General features: G+C 35.1%; 2 protein-coding genes across 2 annotated transcripts in view; one reads left to right on the forward strand and one right to left on the reverse strand.

Annotated features, from left to right (window-relative positions):
* The window catches only part of LOC110447714 (son of sevenless homolog 2-like), a 27,363-nt gene extending 23,984 nt beyond the window's left edge, over nucleotides 1-3,379 (reverse strand). The window contains exon 1 of the mRNA XM_021493589.1: nucleotides 3,002-3,379. Within this exon, the coding sequence (XP_021349264.1) occupies nucleotides 3,002-3,085 (84 nt within the window). The 5' untranslated portion in view covers nucleotides 3,086-3,379. The remainder of the gene's footprint in view (nucleotides 1-3,001) is intronic.
* Nucleotides 3,380-3,606: 227 nt separating this feature from the next.
* LOC110447720 (axin interactor, dorsalization-associated protein-like) lies at nucleotides 3,607-17,426 on the forward strand. The gene is made up of 10 exons (XM_021493600.1): nucleotides 3,607-3,757; nucleotides 5,374-5,437; nucleotides 5,864-5,917; nucleotides 6,977-7,031; nucleotides 7,514-7,599; nucleotides 10,915-10,987; nucleotides 11,590-11,718; nucleotides 12,261-12,383; nucleotides 12,874-12,991; nucleotides 13,746-17,426. The coding sequence occupies exons 1-10, from the start codon at nucleotides 3,642-3,644 to the stop codon at nucleotides 13,837-13,839; spliced, it is 912 nt and encodes a 303-aa protein (XP_021349275.1). The 5' UTR covers nucleotides 3,607-3,641; the 3' UTR covers nucleotides 13,840-17,426.
* Nucleotides 17,427-18,310: the final 884 nt, after the last annotated feature.

An 18,310-nucleotide genomic window follows, 5' to 3' on the forward strand; every position in this document is an offset into this window, starting at 1 on the left:
AGCCCCCTGGGGAGTCAGCCCCACCATTTGTACAATTTTTAATCACCACCACCTAGGGATGCTTCCAGTCAAATATGGTTGATATCCACTTCTTAGTTCCAGAGAAGAAGTCGCTTAAAGCAATATGAGCAAATTGACCCCTTTTGGCCCCGCCCCTCAGCCCCTTTGGGGGTCAGCCCCATTATTTGTACAATTTTGAATCCCCACCACCTAGGGATGCTTCCAGTCAAATTTAGTTTAACTATATTAACTCCAACCAGTGGTTCAGAAGAAGAAGTCGTTTAAAGAAATTGTTGACGTACAGACGGACGCCACAGTATGGCATAAGCTCACCTTGGTCCTTCGGACCAGGTGAGCTAAAATGACTATGGTTTATGCAAGCTTATTGTACCATTATGGTTATCCCTAAATTTTATAAATATGTTTAAGAAAAGATTACTATGTAGTCACGCATTTATGTTCTACGAAATTGTACTTTTATAGACAACATGCATATGGATTCTGGTCGTTGACACTCGTTGTTTTGCAGTTCTACAACATTGAATTTTGAAAAACATATATCGAAATCTTGCACATTATGTACAATTGTTATTGTTCACAATTTGTATAATTACAATACACTATATACAGTGTTCTCCCCAGGCTGTTTTTGCAGCATGGCACCATGCTCCTATAATTTCTTGCCATGCTGCTATCTTTGATCTTCTCTGCTATATATTCATAGTAAATCTAAAGTTACCATGCTGCTTGGATTTTACATAGAGTGCTGCTTTAACAGCAATATTTAAATACCATGCTTCTTTCAAAACATTCTGGGGAGAACACTGATATATATTCTCAATAGGCTCAATTTCGGGGTCAGTTTATTTATGTACAGATGTAATTGGATACATGAGTATTCTATACTTGATCATGAAAATGAATGACAATGGTGTGTCTAATTACAAACCAACATCATTTACAGGATGTATCATTTTCAACTGCAATGTACACTTTCAGATGAGCACATTGTCATATGATAAAATGTAAAAGCTTAGAATTTTTTTTTCAATTAAAGATGTACTCAAATTCAAATTGTAAATGATAGTTATACGCATTCAGAGATTTTTCAACATATAAAAAAGGAAAATCCTATTAACAAGGACTGCATCTATCTAGAAAATTGTATAGGAACAAAATAATATGAGAGGAAATACACTAGTGAGAAAAAAATCTGATACCATGAGGCTTGATGGGCAATTGCTAACTTTATATGTAAAAGGTTGAAATTCTTTAATAATTATTTTCTTTTTGAAATAATTAGTAAATTATTCTTTTACTGGACATTTAATTTTAAAAATATGGAAAAAGCACATATCATTGTTAAATGTTTCACCCCATTGTGAAAATAATCAGTTTAGGTTGAATGAAATTTATGATTAAATACATAATATGAAAAGTCATTTATTCAAATTAATTAACTTAACTACATGAAACATTTGGGGTAAACCTTTTGGAATTTGGAAAATCTAAAATATTAAAACTGATGATTTCAGTATTAGAGATCACAAGTGTGAATCGAAGATACTGTGAATCCATATCTTAGGTTTATTGATAGGGAAAATACATTAAATATCTACAAAGACACTTCTTTCCCCCCCTCAAAATATTCCAATTGTTAACAAACCCTATATATAGCAAAACAACATTCCTACAAACTTGGTACCTGATCTTGATCATGACATACTTAATGCATATATATGTAGGCCTACAGCTGGCTGAAAGAAATCAGTAGGTGGACATACCTTTAATATCTAGTTATTGCTATAAACATATCGTTTATAAATAACCTAGTAGTAGTGATTGGCAATTGGTTTAAAATCATAACCAATAATCTGTTTGTAATCGAAAGTAGTAAAATGATCAATGATCGATTGCATAATCGGTTCATAATTTTATGGGACTGAATACCCAAATAGTGTGACAACATTACCATAACATCAATAGACAGAGTTGTTAACTATACACCAGGCCAGGTTTCATTCTTTTATAATGAATGGATTTCAAGCAAGTTTTATGCAGTTTTATCAATTATACATGATATAATAAAAGTCACAAGAATATATGACTTTCAATACATTTTTATACATTGAAAACATTAACACTTTCAATGAATAACCGATTATATCGATAATGGAATTTGTAATCGATAATTGGAACCTGAAAGGTCAAACCAATCGCTTTTCGATTATAATCGATCATCAGCCCATCACTACCTAGTAGTTAGATAAACACTAGAACAGGCTTATGTAAACCACATTAAATGTGCCATGTATAAATTAAAATCAGTATCTGAAAAACATATAAATGCAATAACAGAACTGAAAAATTATCAAGCAGACTCTGCGGTTATTCAATAGACAACTATATTAATATTGAACATAACATATATATGTACATTGTAATACAGCACTTACTAATACTATTATGTTCCTTCTCGGACAATGAAAATGTATTCACAGGAAAGATGTTGGTTTGCACAATTTTATATTTATAATACAATGGAAAGTTTCAAACAGACTCTTGAGTACACAGTTATATTTCCTTTTATATCTAATACATTATCTTCAATTAGTAATGTGAACATAATTTTAAATTAACCAACAACACTTCCATTTTATTTAATATGGCTTTTATTGTTAAAGTTAATAAAATGTAATTTGTGATTTTTATGGTCTTTGCGGAAAAGTCTTCCTGTCACATGATACAAAAAAGTCTTTAATGCAAGGCTTTAACCAGGCGATTAGGGAGTCTGTCAGCTGTCAAAATGAAGTCTACCGTGACATTTCGAGGGGCGTGCTGTTTAATCAATAATAATTAACTATCAGCAATATATAATGTTATCCATTTGTTAAAAATAGAAGCTATAATATTGTATGTAGTAAACTGCGCATCTAAAGAGCTTGATATTTAGCTAACTTGCCACTTTCTCAGCTGTGCATCTCGACCGATTTCGACTTACCCCTTGCAACGCACTAACGAATATGCCTTTCCATTTCGCCACATTTTCTTCGAAGAGATTCTCTGATCCTGTTGCAGGAAACATTCCTACTGTTGCTTAATCAAGTACAAAATAAACATCATGAAACCATGATTGAAAAGATCGACTATTTTTCTGAAATGCTCCTGAAGCTACGGCAGGTGTCGGCGCTTGTGACCTTCACGTCAACAACATAGTTAGGCCTTTCCCCTGCTACCATCGACTTTCTACCCCGATATGTAACATCATGGTAGTGTCATGTATATTATTCACATCATTAAAATATCCCACCTCCGAAATTTAAGGGTAAATATTGTCTTTTGTTGGTACCAAAGCTTCCGCAAAACCACAACAGGAAGTTAAAAGTAAGATTCGTAATGCGCATGCTTACTACGCCTGTCGGAAAGTGGCAAAATTTTTCCCATGGGATTAAAATATTTGGAATTCCAATCATATTTTTGTATTGCTTTTAAATCAATTGATAAAAATAATCCTTATACATGTCATAAATGACTACTCAACTGTACAAGCAAATCAAACTCATAAAGTGTAACATCTAATGTCGTAAAGTCGTCGTCCCCATTTATGGTTTACCCGGGGGGATGACAAGAAAAGGAGTGACATGAATGGTTTGGAAGACCAGGACAAAGTTATAACTACCTGGCACCTTGCATTCAAGCGATGCACCGACTTCGATTTATGGGGACAGCCGGTTGAAGCTATTGATGGATATCAAAGGTCATGAATTTTCTCTCGTTGCTATCAGACTCACTATGTATGTCGATTAGCTTCCTGGTGACTCATGTAAACAAAGCAGAATTTCACAGTTGAGATAGCATCATACAAGTTTCAGAAGAGTCACCATGCGTTGAGTAGAAGTAACATTAAATCTTGTGGCTAGCTAGATCCTACTCTAATGTGCAGCAGGGGCATTTTTTTTGCAGAATGAGTTTACACAGGGGGGTTAAATTTTCAGTATGTTTCCACATTTTGGGTATGTTTAGTTTAATTTGTTAATGCATATACACAATATATCACTACCTAGCACTTTATATTAATTATGGTGGTTTTGATCTTAATTCTCTATGGCTACATTCGCGTATCCGGTTGAAACGGTTGAACCTGTAAAGAAAACGACAGGTACAGATTTGGACCGAGGCTGACCTCAGGAAAATTTGGTACGTGTAGATTGAGGGGTCTAGACGTACCTGACCAAAACTAAAATGCTGACTATTGCCAATTTGTGTTATTTCTTTCTTAAACAATGTCAAGTCACGTGTAATTTTTAAGATACGTTGTGTAATTTAGTGGACGTGTGAGAGAAGGGCATACTTTTCTGGATACATTGTTTTTTATTCTCCTGTGGATTTTTAGCTCTGCTTATAGAACAGTCCAAGTGTGTTCGTTTATCGTGGAAAATTTCTGCGCCACATGCACCGTTTCAACAGGGATACGCGAATGTAGCCTTGGGTTAAAAGCATTTTTTTTTTCATTTCAAGAATTTAACAAGTTTTCTTTTAACAAATTTAATTTACATTTGGAAAAGATGTGGATTAATAAGGTTGCCTTACAAGCGTCAGTTGTAGAGAATTTCCCATTAGCTCAGCGGTAGAGCATTGGGCTAGAGAGCCAAGGGTCGTGGGTTCGAGCCCCAGCAACGGCACTATCTGTATCACTATTCCTCGTCCTATTACAAATTGGTGCCGTTGACCCTCCCCACTTAAGGTAGGAGAACCCTTGGCGGGGAGTCAAAGAACCTGGGTTGGTGTTTGAAAAAAGGGGGGAATAGTGTAAAAGATGTGGATTAATTAGGTTGCCTTACAAGCATCAGTTGTAGGGAATTTCCCTTTAGCTCAGTGATAGAGCCTGGGGCTAGATATAGCCAAGGGTTGCGGGTTCGAGCCCCAGCGACGGCACTATCTTTATCACTATTTCTCGTCCTATTACACATTCACAGTATTCACGGTGCCTTCGATTTAAAAAAAATGTGACTTCAGCCAAACTCAATCATACTGGTCAACTTTCCTGAATTGTATGAATTTCTTTACTTTGATATGATCCATAATTTTGAAAGAAGTTGAACATGTGTAAAATGTATGAAAGTAATCTCGTTGCCTTGAGGCTAAATAAGCTAATAATTATTTTCCTGATTATAGATCTACATGTAAGTACATGCATATCTGTGTAGCACAATATGTTATAACCTCCCATCTTATCAACTTACAATCACTTTAAAAAACATACAATTTTTTTTTCATCTGTAATCTTTTTATTATTACCAGACAAAAATTGACAATCATACTTGTGTGAGAAATGTGTATATATGTCTTGTCAATATAAAATTTGTATTGTAGACTTTCCAAACAGCTACAGGAGTTCTCAGGAACAGACAGCCAACTATTCACAGATGAACAGAAGGTAAACTAAAAATGACCTTGTATGTAAAAAGATATAATATTAAGAATCACAGAAAGTTAAAATTGCATAATTCAAAATATCGTGCTATTAATTGTATAAAAAAAATCTTTAACTGGACACATCAGGATCCAGGAGAAATTAATGGGTAAAATTTACTTCACAGTTATAAATCTAAGTGTCAGTTTTGTTTTCACAAGCTTCTAAACTGTGACGTACATTTGAATGATAAAATCCATGATAATATTGACTGGTACCTTTTGTATTACAATTAATGTATCAAGTAATGTATAACAATGTATCAAGTAATGTATTTATCAAGTAATGTATTTATCAAGTAATGTATAACAATGTATCAAGTAATGTATTACAATGTATCAAGTAATGTACATACATGTGTTTGTGATTTGATTTTTTGTTCTTCTGCAGAAAGTTCTTGGGAAAATTTCAGTCTGTTTAAATTTGCGATGCAAGGTCTTACAGGTATGTTAAAATAAAAGTAGAATATGCAAATAAACTACACTAGTACACAAAGCAAGCAGTGACCTAAACTGTGGTTTATTATTGTTTGTCACCTCATGTGATCTTTCCCATTTCAGCATCAGAATTAGGACAATAGACATGGCATTATAGCATCATGATGTCACTCTATAAAGACAATAATCGTGAAATCAAGATTGTGAGATTAATGACTTAAAACTATTGTAGAATACTTGTTTTTAGCGAATATTTGCATACATTTCTGGTACCGGTTATGTGTTAAAAAGATTGCAAATTTGTTTCCTATGAATCTTGTGATGAAGATTTCTCTGTAATGATAAAAGTTCCAACGAGGCACAATAAATAGTTCTATATTGTTCTAATAATTAATCTCGTGTAGTATGGAAATTTACTCAGATCTTTTATTAGGGATGTACAATTTTACTAGCAGGGAAAGTCCTGGAATTTGAAAGCAGTGGGCCATTTGAGCAATTTTTAGTCAATGTCAAAATTAAGAGGACCCATTCTATGTAAAATTGAGGGGTTAATTTCAGTTTTGAAGGATCAATGGCCCCATGGCCCCCTCCAGGAGTATCCCTGCACTAGCCCAACATCCAGGGTTAGTAAATATGTCAACGCTTGTGAAATTTTCAATATTTACTATTAAACTATAGGTTAACATTGGCAAGTAGAACTTTTCCAAACCTGCCTATGGGCTTGTAATTTAAATTAGAAGTTGTACATGCTTGTTTATATCATTAATCACGAAAATCTTCATCACATAATAATACAGTAAAAATAAAAAACACAACAGGAGAAAGGCTACTGTTAAGAATGTATGCTACCTTCCTATGACATGTATCTTCTTTTGAAAAAAAGTTCTGTGTTAAAAATTCTGGAAAAATTCTTTTAATTTTTAGACTGAATTAATTAATAATCGATGAAACTTTTCACAGGTACATTTGATCAAACTCTTGATTTATCAGAAAACACAAATTTTATCATTTAAAGGAGATAACTTGAACACAAGTAAGACGTAAACATTAATTATTCTCTTTTCAGAATCCAGGATCTCCAGAGGGAATTCTGTTAGAGGACCTAAAGCGCATTGGCTCAAGTAAGCTTAACTGACGCCATACTATAATTATAATATTTGGCTGTGAAGTTTAGAGTGTTTAACTCCCACCATGCTGCTAGGCCTGGGTTTGACTGAAGGCATTGAGAGTAACTTGTGTCAACCCTTTCAATAAAAAATAATGGTATTGTTTATACAGGCAGCCCTTGGTTATGGTATTGTTGATGTGCCTTAGTCAAATGGTTTATGTTTTGTTTTTTGAAATAAAATACAATAGTGAGTAGTGAGAGATTGCTTTGGTAAAATGCCACTTTTTCATTTTCTGTAAAATTCTATAAAATAAATGTGCATATGCATGGCTCACTTAACCTTTTAGAGATATTTCTGTCTGACAGACCAAAATGTATCCCAGTGACAGATGTTCTAATACATACACAATGTACAGGATAAAAGTTTATGGATAAAGTTTTACAAATACAGTACATCAAAGCATGATAGGAATTTTGTAACAATTTTACTTCCAGCTTTGAAGACTGTGTTGAGCAAGAAATGTCAAGACTTCCCGGTGGATATCACAGTGGCACAGATACGCACACAGTCTCTCAACAACGTCCAGTAAGAGGCCTATTACAGAAGTATATACGGGGGAGGGGGGTAGGGGGAGGGAGATGTCAAGACTTCCCGGTGGATATCACAGTGGTACAGATACGCACACAGTCTCTCAACAATGTCCAGTAAGAGGCCTATTACAGAAGTTTATACGGGGGAGTGGGGAAGGGGGAGGGGGTAGGGAGATGTCAAGACTCCCCGGTGGATATCACAGTGGCACAGATACGCACACAGTCTCTCAACAATGTCCAGTAAGAGGCCTATTACAGAAGTATATACGGGGTAGGGGGGTAGGGGGAGGGAGATGTCAAGACTTTCCGGTGGATATCACAGTGGCACAGATATGCACACAGTCTCTCAACAATGTCCAGTAAGAGGCCTATTACAGAAGTATATACGGGGTAGGGGGGTAGGGGGAGGGAGATGTCAAGACTTCTCGGTGGATATCACAGTGGTACAGATACGCACACGGTCTCTCAACAATGTCCAGTAAGAGGCCTATTACAGAAGTTTATACGGGGGAGTGGGGAAGGGGGAGGGGGTAGGGAGATGTCAAGACTTTCCGGTGGATATCACAGTGGCACAGATATGCACACAGTCTCTCAACAATGTCCAGTAAGAGGCCTATTACAGAAGTATATACGGGGGAAGGGGGAGGGGGTAGGGAGATGTCAAGACTCCCCGGTGGATATCACAGTGGCACAGATACGCACACAGTCTCTCAACAACGTCCAGTAAGAGGCCTATTACAGAAGTATATACAGGGGAGGGGGGTAGGGGGAGGGAGATGTCAAGACTTCCCAGTGGATATCACAGTGGCACAGATACGCACACAGTCTCTCAACAATGTCCAGTAAGAGGCCTATTACAGAAGTATATACAGGGGAGGGGGGTAGGGGGAGGGAGATGTCAAGACTTCCCAGTGGATATCACAGTGGCACAGATACGCACACAGTCTCTCAACAATGTCCAGTAAGAGGCCTATTACAGAAGTATATACGGGGGAAGGGGGAGGGGGTAGGGAGATGCCCTATTGTAATCCCTCCACCCAAAATTGTTTGAGGCCTTCTATACAAAGGTCATTTATATTTTAAACCTTTTCAATCATGCATCAAAATAATGGGGTCAAGGATTGTTTCTTGAATTTTTCTATCAGCTTATCAATCTCAATGAAAACATGAATGAATGTGTGGATTGGGAGTTTTGGGATTATAAATTCTACACACGGTTTGATCTGATGAGAAAGTTATGAACACAGTCATGAGCCAGGGTGAGATTTGTGCCAATCTTGCTCTTTTAAGATAAATGTGACAATGTGTTTTAAAAATTGTAACAATTAGTGTGTCATGAATACAAACAACTTCTTCTTAAGAACCATAAAGCTTAGGGTAATATTCCTTGGACTGTAGCTTGCTGACCGATGGTGCTATCAACTCTGTCCAAATTCATTTCCGGTGCTTTAACCCATATTCAAGGTTACAAAGGTCATATGTGTAACTCTTCAAATGATGCCTAATGAAGTGTTAGGCCTAGAGTCATTTAATACATTTAGCAGGTTACATGCTGGGGTCAAAGGTTATAAGGTACATGTTCGAATAAGATATTTCAATGTCACATTTACCTCACAAACTCAAATATTATATCATTAATTTAGCGTACCCCTTCTCTGTTGTTGGTATAATGTAATAGATATACTGAGTTAACGTACCCCTTCTCTGTTGTTGGTATAATGTAATAGATATACTGAGTTAACATACCCCTTCTCTGTTGTTGGTATAATGTAATAGATATACTGAGTTAACGTACCCCTTCTCTGTTGTTGGTATAATGTAATAGATATACTGAGTTAACATACCCCTTCTCTGTTGTTGGTATAATGTAATAGATATACTGAGTTAACGTACCCCTTCTCTGTTGTTGGTATAATGTAATAGATATACTGAGTTAACATACCCCTTCTCTGTTGTTGGTATAATGTAATAGATATACTGAGTTAACGTACCCCTTCTCTGTTGTTGGTATAATGTAATAGATATACTGAGTTAACATACCCCTTCTCTGTTGTTGGTATAATGTAATAGATATACTGAGTTAACGTACCCCTTCTCTGTTGTTGGTATAATGTAATAGATATACTGAGTTAACATACCCCTTCTCTGTTGTTGGTATAATGTAATAGATATACTGAGTTAACGTACCCCTTCTCTGTTGTTGGTATAATGTAATAGATATACTGAGTTAACATACCCCTTCTCTGTTGTTGGTATAATGTAATAGATATACTGAGTTAACGTACCCCTTCTCTGTTGTTGGTATAATGTAATAGATATACTGAGTTAACATACCCCTTCTCTGTTGTTGGTATAATGTAATAGATATACTGAGTTAACGTACCCCTTCTCTGTTGTTGGTATAATGTAATAGATATACTGAGTTAACATACCCCTTCTCTGTTGTTGGTATAATGTAATAGATATACTGAGTTAACGTACCCCTTCTCTGTTGTTGGTATAATGTAATAGATATACTGAGTTAACATACCCCTTCTCTGTTGTTGGTATAATGTAATAGATATACTGAGTTAACGTACCCCTTCTCTGTTGTTGGTATAATGTAATAGATATACTGAGTTAACATACCCCTTCTCTGTTGTTGGTATAATGTAATAGATATACTGAGTTAACGTACCCCTTCTCTGTTGTTGGTATAATGTAATAGATATACTGAGTTAACATACCCCTTCTCTGTTGTTGGTATAATGTAATAGATATACTGAGTTAACGTACCCCTTCTCTGTTGTTGGTATAATGTAATAGATATACTGAGTTAACATACCCCTTCTCTGTTGTTGGTATAATGTAATAGATATACTGAGTTAACGTACCCCTTCTCTGTTGTTGGTATAATGTAATAGATATACTGAGTTAACATACCCCTTCTCTGTTGTTGGTATAATGTAATAGATATACTGAGTTAACGTACCCCTTCTCTGTTGTTGGTATAATGTAATAGATATACTGAGTTAACATACCCCTTCTCTGTTGTTGGTATAATGTAATAGATATACTGAGTTAACGTACCCCTTCTCTGTTGTTGGTATAATGTAATAGATATACTGAGTTAACATACCCCTTCTCTGTTGTTGGTATAATGTAATAGATATACTGAGTTAACGTACCCCTTCTCTGTTGTTGGTATAATGTAATAGATATACTGAGTTAACATACCCCTTCTCTGTTGTTGGTATAATGTAATAGATATACTGAGTTAACATACCCCTTCTCTGTTGTTGGTATAATGTAATAGATATACTGAGTTAACGTACCCCTTCTCTGTTGATAGGTTTCCACAGTCTACAGATCTTGATGAGGACAAACAAGAAGGCAGAGGTATATGTAATATGTTAAATGTATTCACCTTAATAACTGCGTCAGGGCACTTGAAAAAATTGCTGAAAGGTTGCTTATTAAGACGCAACAAAACATAAGCTTTAACATTTTCGGTGGGTAAAGGTTGCTTCTATACATAGAACATAGAATTAAGTTTTAGATCTAAAGTAAACATTACAGTGCATTACTGTATTTTAACTGACTTTACCGTAAGTGTATAGTGCTATAATTTGTTAATGGCGCCGCCCAGGATAGAGATTGTTTGGGAAAGGTGGTGTTAATATCAATTCAATAAGTGCCGAAAAAATAGGAAGGGCACTTTTGAGGGAAAGGCGTTAATTACGTGAATACGGTACATTAAAAACAGCTAACTTAAAATATGTAAAATAAGCAAATTTGATTTGAATTGATTCCTTTCTCCAAACATGGATACATCTTGTGTATAAAATTATTTTTTGCAGTCGGTGGTAATTTGTCAACAACTGAACATTTCAGTTACTTTGCAGCCAAACATAATTTACTTCCTGCTTATAAAATTGTGTAGCCATTATTAACTCCAGTGGTAACTCACAACCCATGTATAAACTCGTTGTATTTTCCAGCCAATGGTAACCTCCTTCCCAAACCTTTACCTGTGGAGGGCATGCCCATGCTGACCCTTCGTATAGAGAAGATCTGTCTAAAAGATGCCCGCCAGTTCATCGATCCCTTCATCACTGTGTCGGTAAAAGGTATAGTATATTGTACAATCAAACCTACCGTACGTAGAGGGGACCTTGATAATCCAGAATGTTTCATCATTACGAAAAGTTTGTAAAGGCCCTGATGTTTGTAGTAATTCAAGCTGACAAGATGAAATACATACCCTATATTCCCTGTCAGATATTTGCCTTTCACTGGTAAAACCCATATTCATGCAGTGTTAATTTCACTCATCACATGTAATTGCTATATCTGGTGCGCTGTGTATTATTAGTATTTGCTTTCAAGATGAATTGGACCTTATAACTGAAAGCAATATAAGTGAAAGTTGAACTGCAGTGTAAAATAATTCTGGAGTACATTGTAGAACTTTATATTTGCAGTCATAACCACGTGGGTCTTTCTTGCTGCAGATCAGCTGTGTTTTGCATCTTTTAATTTGCAATTATCAAAAATACTTTCAGCAACTGCACACAAATCCACATTTGTAAATATCCACTAAAAGATGAAAAGCTATATGTACATAACCATAGTTACTGTAATATGATATCGGGGCACCTCTAATCTACAGACTCTCTGGGAAGCAACCTGATGTCCCCACAGGAAACCCCAGTGGCCACGCGGAAAGAGAGCCAGCAGATCATCTTTAACATGGACGTGTACATACAGAAATGGATTGACAGTCTTCCCACAGGTCTTGTCACATGTTACTACTGCTATCATACATACTTTACTGATGCTATCCTGTTTCTCCAGTTAAAGGCCTCCTCATTGTCACATGTTACTACTGCTATCAGACATACATTACTGATGCTATCCTGTTTCTCCAGTTTAAGGCCTCCTCCTTGAAATTAACTTTCTGGACATATTAGCTTCATCTGCCTGGTTAGATAGATCATAGCTTTTTCATTCATGACCAAACTACTCTTCCATAGGTTTGCATGGGTCTGTAGAAGATATCTTGGGGTCAGATTGAAATCTGAGATGACCTCTACTGACGACTGTCCACAGTCAGTTTGGATCCAGATTTGTCCTACTATTCCTTTTGGTTTCATTTGAAATAACAAGAAGTTTTCACCCTGTAGTATGAAACAGATATGCCCCATGTTCCTTACAGTCAGATAGTGTTGTCCCCACTCCTTCCCTGTAAATCTCATTAATACTCTATCCTACTTTTTTTGCAGGCTTTGCCATATTTTTTGAGTTCAAGCACTACAAGCCTAAGAAAGCTACGACCAGTGTCAAGTGTTGGGCGTGTATGGAAAAAGATGAGATCAAAGAGGGAAACGTGGCCCTGGAACTGTACGTAACTCTTAATACCTTAAAACGTGGTCCTGGAACTGTACGCAACTCTTAATACCTTAAAACGTGGCCCTCAAACTGTACGTAACTCTTAATACCTTAAAACGTGGTCCTGGAACTGTACGTAACTCTTAATACCTTAAAACGTGGCCCTGGAATTGTACGCAACTCTTAAAACCTTAAAACGTCAAACCTTTAACATAGTAACTTCCATACACATAAACTACTTATCATTGTTAAGTTGTAATGTCCAACACTTAAGTTAAACGTTTACCAATATAAAACATTGTAACTAAGAGCAGTTAACAATAACTGCAGCAGACATTTTCCAGTACAACGTAAGTCATCATAGGACTTAAACTAAGTTGTCAATGTCATCTTGTCAAAAGTATCAAATTCAAGGTTATGCATTGAACCAATGTTTTTTTAGAAGGCTTTTCTTTTGCTATGAAAAGCAGTTTCTCCACAACAGGTTAATTTTTCATTCATGGCCAAAGATATAAAACACCTAAATATAATTATATTATTAAACACTCAACTCAAACCAGTGACAACTGCACTTTGTGTATTTGCTTTCTTGACCTGGACCTTTGACCTGTAGCCTTTTCAGCTTTCTTCTCCCTTATGGTGTTGTAAATAACTGAAGTAGATTCTAGAAGGAAATTGATGTAACTAATTTTAACCCATTTATAATTTGATCTTTCCTTTAACACATGGAGTGTGTGTATTTTACTCCATTTCGTTTATTTTTCAGATACAAGAAGCCGACAGATTACAAGAGAAAAAACATCCGCCTGCTGACAGTAAAACCGCTGTTTCTACATATCAAGCTACTGTTTAATGTGTAAAACGTAACATATCTAACAAAAAACTGATCAGTCAATTATTGTTTAGTTAATAGTTCACATGGATAGTTCAATGTTTCCAAGAATTGTCAAATAGAAGAGGTACCTTATAAGCTTTATTGATTATTTTAACGAAAGGAAACACTTTTTAATGCATCATTACTACATTGAAACCTGTTTAATCAGAAGTTTGAGTATTCCACATACTGTCTTATCCAACATAATGCTGTAATACAATTTCTTGTGAAATCATTCTGTCTGTACTTACTAAAAGTTTTGGGTCAAAGGGGTGTCAGATTAGACAGGTTAATATGACCAGTATGTGGTGTCTTACAGGGTATTGGACTAGACAGGTTAATCTTATCAATATGTTGTTTCCCATATAGTGTCAGATTAGACAGTTTGATATTATAAAACCATGATATCCCACTGATACAGATTAGACAGGTTAGTATAACTAATATGTGCCCCACAAGATGTCAGATTAGACAGGTTAATCTGACCAATATGATGTTTCCCACAAGATGTCGGATAAGACAGGTAAATCTGACCAACATGTTGTGTCCCACAGGGTGTCAGATTAAACAGGGTAATCTGATCAATATTTTGTATCCAAAATGGTTTCCGATTAGACAGGTAAATCTGACAAATATGTTTTAGTTCCACAGAATGTCAGATTAAAATAGTTTCAGTATATATTTTTTAATGGGAAATTACACAGATAAACAGTTGATAGAGAACTTACTTTTAGAAAATGTATAGAAAAGTTTGCCTCGTTTAGTGTTGAGTATGGTAAATGTTTTATTCAAATAGTCATGCAATGTTTTTAAAACCTCTGTTCCTGCAAATCACTCATGGTCGTCCCACCTGACATATTTATCTCCCTTTATATACCCTGGTATGCCTTGCGCCCCTTCCCCCCAATCCTCTCACCCCTAGGTAACTTGAGTAGACTCTACCATACATTCATCTGGATGAATTCATAATGGTCTACAGTGATGAAAGGGTTAACAGCTAAAATAACAAGTCTGCAAAATAACCCCTGTATACAGTATTTTTAAATGTTTTGAATTTTTTGTTGAATTCTAAAAACATGGCTGGGGTTTGGGAGAAGAAGGGGAGGTTGACATTTCTGTTTATATGAAGCTGTTATGACATCCATACGTAAGACTGATATTGTTGTAATTTCCCTCACGGCCAGTCCTCAACTGTCTGCAGGGACAGAGGATTACTGTAAAATGTTGCATTTTTATCCCCATTTTATTTTCACTCTTAAATGAGTGAATCAATTTGAGATGGTGAACGGTTTGACGAAAAATCTCACTGGTAAAGTTGACAACAGAAACAAAAAAATAGAAAAAAATGTGGCAGGTTCAGCTACCAATTGAAAATATTATTAAAAATTGGATGTGTAAAGACGAAAGCAAAACTTTGATGAGATGAAAATGATACATTTTACAGTAATACTGACATTGTTTTATTGCCAAAAGTGTTTATACTGCCATGTAGTTTGCGAATTTTTTTAAAATTTGTTTTATGTTGGTCTAGTGTCCATTATGTTATGAGCAAGATGAGATCTCTGTTTCAAAGTTTAAATGTTTATTATTGTTGCAGATTTTCCTGTTTTTTATTTGGTTGTTCATTCGTTTTTGAAACACGTCATGATGGCATCTCTGTTTGTACTATTTTTAAGGTTGTAATCATTATCATAATTTTGTCACTCTGCAAATAAATGTTTGGTATGTATGCATTGCAAGAATTCTAGAAAAACAATTTCTGCAGGAATTTTCTATTGTTTCCTCAAGTACTAGTAGACTTGCTCAAGTTCAGGTTCAGATATTTTTAGTCGCTGATTGAAACAAGCACCTGTGGAAAAAGGATATAGGGAAAGTGCATTCCATGTAGAACAAATGTATTTGATATTGCTTCTCCCTACATATACAACTTAGTATTTCTCATCAAACATCAAATGATAACACAACGTAGATCTCATTTTTATAAGACTTCTGTTTTTATCAATCAATCCCTATACCATCCTCGATTCTCAGGGGTTACGCTCACTTACTCTCTCTGCCCCCCTAGAATATGCCATCGCTGAATTGAAGGCTCGGTGGGAAGACTAGTTTGATCCATTTATGTACATCAAAATAATTTTTCGTCTTGTAACAGTAAAATTGACTGTCTCTGAAGTTGGATGTCACTCCTCTGTAATCTTCAAAGAACAGGTATCGGTATAAAGATTGGTCAGGTAAATTTATTTGAGACCAATCAAATAGCTAATTGCATGCCTTCAATTTTGCTACGACATATTCCTGGAGTGCAGAGAGACAAAATGAGTGTAACCCCTGGATCTTCGAGGATGTCCTTTTACATAAAAGTATAAAAAGGTGTATACATTTTGTAAAAGTATGAACATGTGTATTTTGAATTATTTTCTTCTTTTTCAAATGAATAAATCAGATCTTTTGAGATGTTTGTATAACTTATACAAAATTTTATTCACCAGATATATATTATAATATATACATGCTGATACAATTATTTAACAAAGATCTTGTGATACAATCTAGATGTGATCCTTACATTTGACCTAGGTGTTGGAAATTATTGTTTCTTGCTGTTTTTTTGTAAATGTTAGGTATTCAGCTTATTAAGAATATAGCAGGAATAAAAACAAAATATCTCAAAAAATTGGATCCGGGCATAGAAAATCAGTCCCTTAGTCTCTCTGAAAACGTCTCACTCTGCTGGGTTTTTATGTTTTTATTTTGTGTAATTCGTAATTTTATATACTTTTATACTTTAGTACTTTTTTACTATATATATATCTACACAAATAATTGGCCATGGCCAAACAATCAGTCCTGTGGAGATGTTTTTCGATTGCAGGTATTGCAGTACTCTGTGTGATTATTGGTGGTTTTTGAAGACACACAGCTGTTGTTTACGTGGGTTTTACTTTTGTAATTGTATATACTCTTTTATTGTTGGTTGCCTTGTCGATCATTCTGTCCCATGAATACACAGCTGATCTTGGCTGGTAAATTTTACTCTATAAGAGATATGTTGAGCAGCTTTTAATACTGTTGTGCCTTTTCAAATATTGTTCGACACTGCTTCTTTGGCGGATGTGTTATCCTTTTAAAATCAAAAACCCTCCAGTGCCTTTTATTTCTAAATTTATACACTATAATACCATATTACAAAAGTACTATTATACATGAGAACTACTTTATTTGTGTGAGAATTAATACCCTAACACTAAAAATATTCTGTTTTCTTGATTTTCAATAGGATGTTCAAAGATTATTTCATTTGTAATAGTATTTATGTAAATATAAAACAGATTGAGAATTTTCATTTTTCGGTATGTGTATACAATGTGAAAATGTCCATTTTATGTTGAGTTTAAGCAAACAGATGATAATGATTTTAATTTACACAAGGTGGAAAATTTATTAGAGGGAGGTAATAAGATCATCTCCCACTATTGATAAGATACTTCACGTTAAAACATCCTCAATATCCAGGGGTTACCCTCACTTACGCTGTCTGCACCCCTGGAATATGTCATAGCGAAATCGAAGGCTCAGTATGCACTACCTTGTGGATGAGACGAGAATACTAGTTCGGTCCTTTGATGTACATCAAAAGAATCTCGCGGTCGTGTAACGGTAAAACTTATTGGCTTTGAAGTCGGTTGTTGTTCTTCTGTTATCTTCAAGGACAAATATCAGTCTAGTGATTGGTCGATTTGTTTTACCTGACACCAATCAAATAGCTAGACTTGTGCCTTCAATTTCGCTATGACATATTCCAGAGGTGGAGAGAGCGAAAGTGAGCGTGACCCCTGGATATCGACAATGATGTTAACATTGCTCAATTATATCTCAAATATATCTGCAACTTGTGTATTAAAACGATATTTGTCTTTTGTGAAACTGCTGAGAACTCTAACCTGATGTCACTTATATAAATATATCATGTTAAGTCACTGTGTATAAGGTATATGTAAACAAATTATATATAATATAATATACATGTAGTATGGTATTTCGGTTATGTAACAGTAACACACTCACCAATACGTTTAATAATTATTGTTGATTTTCCTATCATTTTCTTGATCCCCCGATACATCCTTCATAAGGCTAAAAAGATGTTTCTTCTGTCCCAGATCAAAGATAATCCAACTTTACAGATTTGAAACATTTTTTTTATTTTTGTTAGTCCCTTCTTTATACCTATGTACATTCCAGTCTCACCATGTTAGTATAATCACATGTTGTACTTGTCCCTTAGGAAGACATGATGCTCAATCATTCATAACCTGGCCCTATATCACAAACAAAATTAGAATTTCATTTCATCAGAGTTGTTTCATGCAGTGGTACTTTTATTTTTATGATGTTAACATTCTTATATTTTTTTCATGTTCACTATAACTGTCTTACATAAAAAAAAAATGTTTAAG

Source organism: Mizuhopecten yessoensis, unplaced genomic scaffold (genome assembly GCF_002113885.1).
Source record: "Mizuhopecten yessoensis strain PY_sf001 unplaced genomic scaffold, ASM211388v2 scaffold401, whole genome shotgun sequence".
In the NCBI taxonomy this organism is placed as follows: domain Eukaryota; kingdom Metazoa; phylum Mollusca; class Bivalvia; order Pectinida; family Pectinidae; genus Mizuhopecten; species Mizuhopecten yessoensis.